Source organism: Sciurus vulgaris (genome assembly GCF_902686455.1).
Source record: "Sciurus vulgaris genome assembly, chromosome: 4".
NCBI classification, from domain to species: Eukaryota; Metazoa; Chordata; class Mammalia; order Rodentia; family Sciuridae; genus Sciurus; species Sciurus vulgaris.
In genome coordinates this window covers 36674133-36686337 of record NC_136464.1, presented here as the reverse complement: position 1 = coordinate 36686337, position 12205 = coordinate 36674133, and the positions used below count along the sequence as shown (strand labels likewise).

Sequence of the window (12205 nt, the reverse complement as noted above, 5' to 3'; positions counted from 1 at the left end):
TTTTTATTTAAGCTTCTCTGTAGCCTCTTTATCTGCCAAAGACCTTGCTTCTTATTTCATTGAGATACAGTCAGATGAGACTTTCTGTAATACAAACCTGCTCCCCTGCCCTTTACGTTGCATCACAACCTAGCTTGTCAGTCTGAAAGCTGCTCTCCCCGCCCTTTCTGGTGCAGCCATTTTCCCCGCCTCCCAACTACTGTCAGTCTGTGAACATCCTAGCTAGCTATTGGTTCATCAGACAGCTTGTAAGTATCCTCCTCCGTTATTGGTCCCCTGTTAGCCCTGCGGAATTCAACTGCTTAAGGATAGCTCCCCCCCACCCCTTTTCTCTTGCTCTCTCTCTCCTGCTCACTTTCTTTCTCTCTCCTCCTTGCTTTTCCACTCTCTCTAGCACACGCCCTTTCTCTTTTCCTCTCATTTTCTCTCTTACCCTGCAGGGAGATACTTTGTTTGCTTAATAAGCTCCCTTATGTAATTTCCCATGTCCAGTGTGGTTTTTGTGGGTTACTTACACTTTCCACATTTTTCCAGCTGCCTACATCCAGTACCTACATCCAGTACCTACATCCATCTGCCTTCTCTCCTGCTACCATCCTTGACATATCTATGCTCCCTGACTTGAGGCCAATCATCCATGTGCGTGCAGATCTTGTCTCTTCTCACTATTCAAGGTTTTGCTTTTGCAACACCAGCCTCTGTATCCACTCACCAATTTCACCATTTTTAATGGATTATTCCCATCAAAATACAAACATGCTGAAATATCACTTAAAACTCCCTCCTAAGGAAATTAAAAAATTCTTAGAGGTAAATGAGAACAAAGAAACATCATATCAAAATCTCTGGGACACTATGAAAGCAGTACTTAGAGGAAAATTTATTTCATGGAGCACATTTAATAAAAGAAGTAAAACTCAACAAATAAACGACCTAACACTACAGCTCAAAGCCCTAGAAAAAGAAGAACAGACCAGCACCAAAAGTAGTAGAAGACAGGAAATAGTTAAACTCAGAGCTGAAATCAATGAAATTGAAACGAAAGGAAGAATACAAAAAATTGACAAAATAAATAGTTGGTTCTTCCAAAAAATAAACAAAATTGATAAACCTTTAGCCACACTAACAAAGAGAAGACGAGAGAAAACCCAAATCACTAAAATTCGGAATGAACAAGGAAATATCACAACAGACAGGATTGAAATACAAAACATAATTAGAAGCTCTTTTGAAAATCTATACTCCAACAAAATAGAAAATTTCAAAGACATCAACAGGTTTCTAGAGACATATGAATTGCCTAAACTGAACAAGGAGGACATACACAATTTAAATAGACCAATTTCAAGTAATGAAATAAAAGAAGTCATCAAAAGCCTACCAACAAAGAAAAGTCCAGGACCAGATGGATTCTCAGCCGAGTTCTACAAAACCTTTAAAGAAGAGCTCATTCCAATACTCCTCAAAGTATTCCATGAAATAGAAGAGGAGGGAACCCTCCCAAACTCATTCTATGAAGCCAATATCACACTGATACCTAAACCAGACAGAGACACATCAAGGAAAGAAAATTTCAGACCAATATCCTTAATGAACATTCACGCAAAAATTCTCAACAAAATTTTAGCAAATCGCATACAAAAATATATTAAAAAGATAGTGCACCATGATCAAGTGGGTTTCATCCCAGGGATGCAAGGTTGGTTCAACATCAGGAAATCAATAAATGTAATTCACCATATCAATAGACTTAAAGTCAAGAATCACATGATTATTTCAATAGATGCAGAAAAAGCATTTGATAAAATACAGCACCCTTTCATGCTTAAAACACTAGAAAAAATAGGGATAGTGGGAACATTCCTTAACATTGTAAAGGCCATTTATGCTAAGCCCATGGCTAATATCATTCTAAATGGTGAAAAACTGAAAGCATTCCCCCTAAAAACTGGAACAAGGCAGGGATGCCCTCTTTCACCACTTCTATTCAATATCGTCCTTGAAACTCTAGCCAGAGCAATTAGACAGACCAAAGAAATTAAAGGGATACGAATAGGAAAGAAGAACTCAAACTATCCCTATTTGCTGATGATATGATTATATACTTAGAGGAACCAGGAAATTCCACCAGAAAACTTTTAGAACTCATAAGTGAATTCAGTAAAGTAGCGGGATATAACATCAATGCACATAAATCTAATACATTTTTATACATAAGTGATGAATCTTCAACTCTACTACAAAGCAATAGTAACAAAAAGGGCATATGGTATTGGTACCAAAATACAAAGGTAGATCAATGGTACAGAATAGAGGATACAGACACAAACCCAAATAAATACAATTTTCTCATACTAGACAAAGGGGCCAAAAATATGCAATGGAGAAAAGATAGCCTCTTCAACAAATGGTGCTGGGAGAATTGGAAATCCATATGCAACAGAATGAAACTAAACCCCTATCTCTCACCATGCACGAAACTAAACTCAAAATGGATTAAGGACCTTGGAATCAGACCAGACACCCTGCAGATTATAGAAGAAAAAGTAGGTCCAGATCTTTAACATGTCGGCTTAGGACCAGACTTCCTCAACAGGACTCCCATAGCACAAGAAATAAAAGCAAGAATCAATAACTGGGATAGATTCAAACTAAAAAGCTTTCTCTCAGCAAAGGAAACTATCAACAATGCGAAGAAAGAGCCTACAGAGTGGGAGAAAATCTTTGCCAATCATACTTCAGATAGAGCACTAATCTCCAGAATCTATAAAGAACTCAAAAAACTTTACACCAAGAATACAAATAATCCAATCAACAAATGGGCTAAGGAAATGAATAGACACTTCACAGAAGAAGATCTACAAGCAATCAACAAACATATGGAAAAATGTTCAACATCTCTAGTAATTAGAGAAATGCAAATCAAAACCACCCTAAGATTCCATCTCACCCCAATTAGAATGGCAATTATCAAGAATACAAGCAACAACAGGTGTTGGCGAGGATGTGGGGAGAAAGGTACACTCATACATTGCTGGTGGGGCTGCAAATTAGTTCAGCCACTCTGGAAAGCAGAGTGGAGATTCCTTAGAAAACTTGGAATGGAAACACCATTTGACCCAGCTATCCCTCTCCTTGGCCTATACCCAAAGGACTTAAAATCAGCATACTACAGAGATACAGCCACATCAATGTTCATAGCTGCTCAATTCATAATAGCCAGATTGTGGAACCAACCTAGATGTCCTTCAATTGATGAATGAATAAAGAAACTGTGGTATATATATATACAATGGAATATTAGTCAGCCATAAAGAATGATAGAATTATGGCATTTGCAGGCAAATGGAGAATATCATGCTAAGTGAGACAAGCCAATCTCAAAAAACCAAAGGACGAATGATATCGCTGATAAGTGGATGATGACACATAATGGGGGGAGGGAGGGGTTAGTGTTAGGGTTAGAGTTAGGGTTAGGGAGTGGGGCAAGAATGGAGGAAGGAGGGACTGTATAGAGGGAAAAGAGGGTGGGAGGGGTTGGGGGAAGGGAAAAAATAACAGAATGAATCAAACATTACCCTATGTAAATTTATGATTACATAAATGGTATGGCTTTACACCATGTACAAAGAGAGAAACAACATGTATCCCATTTGTTTACAAAAAAAAAAAAAAAAAAAAATCTCCCTCCTGTCCCCTGGTGCTGCATACCTACAAAATTGCCTTGACTCCACAGCGCCCCCTATAGTCACTGCCATTTACCCACCTCTCTTACTAGCCAACTGCTCAGAATGTTTTCTCCCATTTTCCACTTCCTTTCCTCAGATTCTCTCTCCAGGGCACTCTGGTTAGGTCTTCACCTCACCACTCCATTAAAACTACTCTTGCCAAGGTCACCAAAGGCTATGGCATCAGGAAATTGAATGGTCTGGTCTCAAGTCTCCTCTTTATCCAACTCTCCACAGTATGTGTTCATTTAATTCCTGAAAGACTTTGCTCTTGGATTTGAACTACTGGAACAAAACCAGACTGCTGTCCCAGCATTTGGAATGAGGTAACCACTATGGGAGCTTCTATCACCTCATCTGCTTACGTGAACTTTGGCTTTCATCAGGCCATTTTTGTAGACTCTTAGAACACTAACGCTGGAGGAAAGCCTACTTGTCATTTAATCCAATCTCCTGATGTTATAACTAAGGAATTTGAGGCTCAGAGAGATTGACAGCTTGATAGTAGGACCAAGTCTCAAACTCAGATCTGCTGACTCACCATGGTTCAGGGTCCTCACAGTCCCTCCCTAGCTCTGACAAGCTCTCCACAATTCCCTTGTACAAATGCCATCGTGCCTCCCCCAAAATCATGATGTCACTGGGTCACATAGCCAACACTGATCTGTCCTCTTCCTGAATGTCAGTAACTCCCATGTGACCCTTACTTAATTACAAATAATGCTTCACTTAACATTTAAGAAGGCTCTCCATCAAAACTCCAGCAACTTAACAAAACACGTCTTCATAATTCCTGAGATGTACTGTCTTCTTTTCAGAAGTTCTACAGCAGTATTCCCGAAAGCTGTCCCTGTGTGCAGTCATTTGTGACAGTGACACACTTTGTTTGCCCACTCAGTGCTGAAGAGTTGGCAGCCCTTATGCTAAAGTCATGTTTGCCCTTGGCATCCTCAACTATGCCTTCTCCCTCTCCCAGGCTCCCAAACTCTTCTGTAGCACTTCCCCTACCAAGCAGAAGAGAGTGGGCAATCAGTCCCTGCCAGGTCTGCAGGCCATCCCCTTCTTGCTCCTCTCTCCCCCATCTGTCTAGACCTTGCCAGGGAAGGGAACCTACTAGAGGTTCCCAGTGATGGCAGCTCTTAGGAATGGTGGCAGGGAGGGCTGTTTGCCTAGTCACCACAATCTTCCTCCTGGTTTGGAATACAGAGCCCCCACCCCTACCAGTAGACCCCTTTATCCAAACATTCTCCACTGTCCCACCTATTCCTTTCCATTACTAAATAGAGAGACCTTTCTAGAATATTTTCTGTTTTGTTTTGTTTCAGTCAGTATTTATATTCCATGGCCATACTGTTTTGCTAGAGTCCTAGAATGCCCTTCTCTGCCTGTAGTATCAGGAGAGTTTTCCTTGTCATGATCAGGTCTTGTTGGGTGGTGGTACTGATTGATGCATAATTTTTACTATGTTGAACATTGCATAATCAGGTCACTATGGACTAGAACAAAGGGCTGGTACAACATTACCTTCAGTGTAAGCTGAAAAGTACAACACGGAACAGGAAAGTTAGTTTTGAAGCAAGAAAGCATGTAATGTTTTGGAGATAGCATGTGGACTCACCTGGAATGTGGAATTATAACTTTTGAGAGTTTCTAAAATGTTAGAAGTTATATAAATAAATGTGTCTTGCTATAAGCAATTCATTTTATCTCCTCACCTCAATTCTTGGGCAAAAAGCACTAGATGTGCCCCGACTATGCAAAGGTACCACAGAAGAGCCTCTACAATGCAGTGATGTAAACGCAGGCTTGTGGGGCCACCTAGAAGCATCTGCCTTTGATGAACCAAGACTGTGAGCCAGTCTGGGGAACCTTACCCCATAAGCTCTGTCTGAATCTGGGCAATACAATGTGAACCAGGTAAATATACAATAAATTGCTCTGTCTTCTTCAGAGGAATTTATTTATTATATTTAGCTCTAGCTATTGCTGTTTATGTTAATATTTTATCTTTTGACTACAAGCTCCTTGGTGGCCAACCAATGCCTTTCTCACCTCTGCATGGGGCATAAACAGGTGTCAGTGTTTTCTAAACTGGATCAAATGTAGTTTCAAGTAAAAGAATTTTGTTCATGGAAAGAAATAAATTTGAAGCAAGGAAGTCGGCTATGAATGAATTTTTGCATTCCTAGAGTGGGACAAAGCACAAATTTAACAGATGGTTCTTCAAAAATAGATGTGAGATTTTAAAAATAGTTCATTTCAGCTACAGGGAGGTAGGCTCCAGTCAAGCTGACTGATGGATGATGAAACAAGTCACCATGGTAACAGGTTCTCAGAATCTGGGTCAGCCACCTCTCTGTCATGACATCAGTCTCCAAGCTGGTCAATGAAAGGGACATCTTTGACATGATACACTTTCGGTCAACCCCCAGTGGCCCAGACTCTGTACCTTCTGCCTTCTTGATGTAAGGACTCTAAAGAAAGCATTCATTAAACAAATCCACGAAGTGTTCAATTCCTCAGTCTATGGTCATATAGTTTATTTAACTTGCAATGGTCAATTTTCCAGAAAATCTTTACTTCTGTGTTCTGTTATTGATATTTCACATTCTCCTTTGCGGGAGTCACATTTTAAATGGTGGTACTTAAAATCGACACCAGTAGTTTCCAACAGTGGTTATCTCAGGAGGATGGGATTATAAGAAATTTCCCCTTCTGTGTCGTACTGTCTTTTCTGTGATGCTTAACATTTTAACAAGTAGATATTTCTTTTGTATTCAAATAATGATAAACAACTAAAATTTCAAAAATTTGAAAGTATCTACATAAGTTAGAGGAAGCGGGCATTACTTTTATACAAAGTGGTTAAATTTATTTATTTAATTATATATTTATTCATTTTTAAGAGTTGATTAAAGGGTAAAAATCTAATATGGGGCCGGTTGTCCTGTTTATGGCATTAAGGTATGCAACAGTAAGAGGTATGGTTGTCTTGCTTTACTTCTGTGTCTCATGTTTGGTGGTTTTATCTTCCCCTAGATTGTTTTCTTCTTTACTTCCTTTCTTCCTTTGTTTTCCCTTAGCATGGAGACTTGTGGTAGGTCCTCAAAGAAAATTTCTTTTAGCCTGAACATGAGGCCCAAGTGTCACCCTTGACCCAGACTTGGTGAATGTTCATTTTATAGAACAACAGCACTTCTGGATCAAAGAACCCTGTTTGCTTTTTTAAATCAAGCAATTTCAGTTTGTCATCTTAACACTTAAAAAATCAAATTGCCCTGCAGATCTAACTAGCTCATTTGCAGCAGTGTTTTTTGATATCCAAATGCAAGAAAGCCCAGTGAGGATTCATTTCCATTTCAGTCCAGGATTCCAAGAGCTTCTGAGGAAGACCTTGGGTGCACTGGCCCAGCGGCCTGTTGCTGAGTGGGCCAGGGGTCAGCTTCCAGGACACACGCAGACTTTCTCAGTCCACAGGGCTGCTAGGAAGTTAGGTATCCAAGTTGACATTATGCCAAGCTGTGAGGAAGAGGAGCCTCTGGCAAAGGGAGCCTTGGGTGACAAGGATTTTCCTTGCATTGGGGTTAAAAGTTCAAGAGTTGGTGCTTTGCTCATATCTAAGAAGGCAGAAATTTGCTCCAGGGAAATCTTAAGTTTGCAGCACTTGCGTTTCTGGGTTTGGGCTCATGAGTTAATCTAAGAAGACAGGATCTCTCTCCCCATCTTCTGAGTAACTTAAACAAATTGCATGTTGTCAAAAAACTTTCTGCTCCACTGGGACAAAACATTTTTAAAAAATATTTTTACAGCAAAAGCATTTGGAGATCTCAATCTGACTCTGAGTCAAACAAAGTCATTCTTTTTTAGAAGCTCTACTTCGCAAAGGAAATAATTTGAATGTCATACAAACTGTGCTACCCAAGTGAGCTATAATTATAAGTCACTACAATTGTTTCTGTAATAATAGCAATAATAATAATAGTAGCTACCATGAATGTAGCCATTATTGTGTGCTAGGCACTGGACTAAATCCTTCATATGCAGTCTTTCATTTAATCCTTATAACTTTATAATGTATATGCTACTACCATTCTTGCTTTCCAGTAAGGAAAGCTGAGATTCAGAGAAGTCAAGTGACTTACCCCAGGTTCCATGGCTAATTAACAATGGACACAGGATCCAACCAAGGCCAGGCTGATCCCAGAGCCCTTCCTTTTATCGATGATGTTATATCTCCAAGATAAAAAAGAGTCTTGTCATGAAATCTGACTCAGAGTGCCTGGAGGGTAGGAGCTGTGTCCTAAAGCACCTGTTACCCGCTGCACTTCCCTGTGTAGTGACAGTATTCAAGAAACACAGCAACCCATTTTTTTTAACTCCATAAATACTAAAAACGTATGGCACCAAGCTCTGTAAGTCTACTCTTTTTATTGAAAGGCTTGGCTGAAAGGGTAGCACAAAGGAACACATTAAACATTTTGGCTCTTAAAATGGAATAGACATAATGAAATTAATATTTTACCTCCCAGTATACTTGGCTGAATACTATTCCCCTGCCTCCAAATTCATACCCATCCAGAACCTCAGAATATGATGAATTATTCTGAAAAAACCTTCTTAGATGAGGTCATACTGGCTCAGGTTCGGCCCTAATCTAGTGTCTATTGTAAGATAAATTTTTTTTTTTTCTGTCAATGTTAAGCCTGTAGTCTGAGTTTCCTAATACATAACAAAAAATGTGTTTTCTGTAATCTAAAACCTAAATTTAACTGTGTGTAATTAGACGGAACTATTTTTAAATTACAAAACTATATGGATGAAATTGTGAGAAACAGAAAGTCTGGGGGTTCATTTTCACAATCGAGTATTTAGCCTTAACTGGATCAATTGTAGCCCTTCCCTTTTGCCCACCCTAATTCTAGAATTAGCTAATCCCGTAGACTGTAACCCCAAGCTCTTCCTATGAGGAGTGAGGGGCAATGTCTCCTTAGGGATAAATGTTGGCGGACTGCCCACCCAGGCGCGCTTGCTTAACCAGGTTTCCCAGCGCGCCCTTCTGGCAGACGTGAAGGTTTGGCTTGCCCACACACCTTTGAGCATGTGTTTGATTTCGTGTAGCACCTCTTATTTCTAACAAAATGTAGCCATTTTGAACCCCCTCAACATATCTCCTTTTGTCCTGTCTTCCAGTCATAATGCCACCATGCCCTAGTGATCCAGTCATAACTATAGTCCTTCCCCTTGCCCTCCCCAATTTTAAATTAGTCAATCGCATAGATTGTAACCCCGAACTCCCAGGGGGGCAGTGCTGCATTAGGGATAAGAACCTGGGCAGACTTCCCACCCAGTGTGCTTGCTTGCCAGATGTTTTCGGTAGCACACCCTTCCGCAGAAGTCACATTTGCCTTGCTGAGGAACTCTTCAGTACGTGTCTGATTTCTTGTGGCACCCCAGTATTTCTAACACTATTGTTCTTCTAAGGAGCGGAAAATCTGCACCCAGACACAGGCAGAGAGAACATCATGTCACAACAGAAGCAGGGATTGGAGGGGCACATTTTTAAGCCAAGAAACACCAAAGAACCACCAGAAGGTAGGACAGAGACTTGGAACAGATTTTCTGTCAGTCTCTGGATAGAACCAGTCCTGCTTAAACCTTTCTTTCAAACTTCTAATCTTCAGAACAGCAGGAGAAGACACCTCCATTCTTTAAACCTCCCGGTTTGGGTGTTTGTTACAGCAGCCAGAAGAAACTAACACTCAGGTCTAGGGTAGGATTTTCCCAATCAGAGGCTACTCCAGATAGCCCAACCACGGGGCTGCCTCGAGAGGGCCAGAAAGTTCCTACTTCTCCTTCCCAGGCAGATGCAAATGTTGGTGACAACAGTCATCGGCAGAGAGGGTGGGAAGGAAAAGGCTGGGAGCCCTCAGTTCCATATCTGATGGTATGCCGGGCAGCCGGACCTGTCTCCTCTGTTTTATTTGTCATTCCTGCTATGGATGCAGGGGAATCACAGACATTCTTGAGTCACCGCAGGACTCTTGAAGGATAGTGACTCCAAGAACCAAGTGGCATGTTCAAGGTGCCACTAGACAGAAGGCAACACAGGGAGTGTACTGCTGATACACTGGGCTCTTGTCAGCCCTGACCTGCAGCAAGCAGGAGGAGGCCAGCTCACCCACACTGGAAACTCCAACTACTTTTCCAAGAAATGGGCTGAAACATTAATAATGGATGCTCAAGCAGGGCAGCAGTTGAGATGAGGCTGAGATAGGATAAGAGGTCAGGGAGGAAAGGGGCAGAGATGCCACAGGGCAGGAAGGACAGGTGTCACTTCAGGCACTGGGCGGGGGCCACCCAGGTGGCCAGAGAGCAGAGTTCAGAAGCCAGAGAAACAAGAAGACAGAAGCAGAAACAAATGACAGCACTTCCTCCTGAGGGAGGACTTGACGTTGAGTGTGTTGGAATAAGGGGTCCCTCTTCCTGGGGCACATGTCGAGGTTGGGGTAACTCAACCTCGAACAGGAATTCGGTAACACGTCTCAGGGCAGAAGTTGGCAGTTTTTGCATCACATCACATTAGAAAACACTAAAGGAGGTCAAGTTCTGCTTTGTAAAAAATTTTTTTTTGTATGCAGTGCTGGGGATGGAACTCAGGGTCTCCAGCCTCCTGCATGCTAGACAGACTACAGTTCTGGTCTTGAAATATTGTCATGTAGATCCTCCCTCTAACTGAGGCCTAAATCCTTCCCTTAACAGCCTAACTCAACCCTGCCCTGAGTTATAGGATCTGATGGCCCCACTGACTGACAACCCATGTCAGGATCAAGGAGAATAAGAGGAGGGTTGTTCTGAAGAGAAGCAATTGGCTAAAGGACCAAGGGACTGTTGTTTGAGGGTGGAGGGGATCAGGGCCAAGGGAGACAGAGAAAGAGACCCCAAGTCCAAGGTACCGGCTGACTATGAGACTGGTCCCCAAGAGCACAGTCCACTGGTCACACTTTTGGGGAGGCAAGAAGACACATAGAAGAGAGCAGAGAGGCCACTCCATGAACCCCACAACCTGGAACACTGTCTGGAATGGGACCCACAAACCCGAGAAAACACCATGCTTGGGACATTGTTCTGCAGTCCAGGTGTGTGCTGGGCGGGTTTGTGGTGAAGTTGTTTACAAAGGACTGTTTCACCTTTCCCCTCCACCTTGAAGGGCAATTCATAGACAATTGCAATGTCCCAATTCAGGCAGCTCCACCTGCCGTATAGAGCCCCCATCTGCTGGGCAGGAAGCTGCAGACAGTGTAATAATACTTGTGTGTCTTAGCAGATTTCTCTTGGAGTGACCTGGCCCTCAGAAGAATTCAGCTTACCTCCTGTGCCTGGCATGCTGGTTCCACTTGGGTCACTTGGATGTGGAGCTGAAGGTGGATCATAGCCGATCACCAAGTCAATGGTGGCCTGCATAGAAATAATTCATCACAGAATCAGTGCGGGGCATCAGAACGTTACTGATTCAATGCCAGTCAGCCCAGCAGGAGTAAAACTCTAAGAAGGGATGAGCAGGGAAGTAGGAAAGTTAGACTAGACAGGGAGAACAGTGACGCCACATGCAGGTCTATTCCTGTTTTCCCACATGTGAGCCAAGGTGGAATGGGAAAGGAGCTACCTCTTAAAGGGTGCCAAGTGTATCATTCCTAAGAGGCAATGTCACTACCTGGAGTCAAGTTTGTAACAAGCAAGTATGAACTTGGAATTAGGCTCCATCTTATAGGGGACATGGCCTCTGATTACAGAGCTACAATTGAGGACACTCATTTTTAATGCCTAATTCATTTGTTGCTTGTTGACTTATATGGGTATCAACTGCTGAGATTTATTTTCACATTTTTGTCTAATAAAGAATTTTAAGGGTCTAACAAAATGCATATAACAATGTGATTCATAAAATAGGATCAAAAAGGGAAGACTAGTCTGAGTAGAGGAAACAAATATGCAAATTATAAAGTCATCCCTCTCACATAAACCATGATCCCAAAATGCTTGCGAGTCAAAGAAAAAAGGAAAACAAAATTCTGTATAACTCTCATTACTAGAAAGAAGGAAACATATTAGGTCCATACAGGAGATAAAGTTATTCCTGTTCATAAAATCTTAGACAAAATTCTATTTTAGAGTTTATTATGTGTTTATATTTCATGAATCTACAAAATTTAAAAATAAAATTTTTCTAGGGGAAATCAACACAGGATTGCTAATTTTTATTTTGCCAAACATGTGCCCACAATTACCATTTACTGTCACAGTCATTTCATAAAAGAAAGACATTTTAATATCCAAAACAGGGAAAGAGAAACCTCAGAATAAAGGAAGTCCTTTGCAATAAGGATGATGTGTGCATGCTCATGAACACACAAAGACACACCACACACACACACACACACACACACACACACACACACACACACACACATTACGCTACC

At 41.4% G+C, this 12205-nt stretch overlaps 1 protein-coding gene across 2 annotated transcripts in view; it reads right to left on the bottom strand.

Annotated features, from left to right (window-relative positions):
- MYOF (myoferlin) overlaps positions 1 to 12205 on the bottom strand; it is a 153789-nt gene that overhangs the window by 97771 nt on the left and 43813 nt on the right. For both annotated transcript variants that reach the window (XM_079137547.1, XM_079137548.1), the window contains exon 5: positions 11096 to 11183. In XM_079137547.1, the coding sequence (XP_078993673.1) occupies positions 11096 to 11183 (88 nt within the window). The remainder of the gene's footprint in view (positions 1 to 11095; positions 11184 to 12205) is intronic.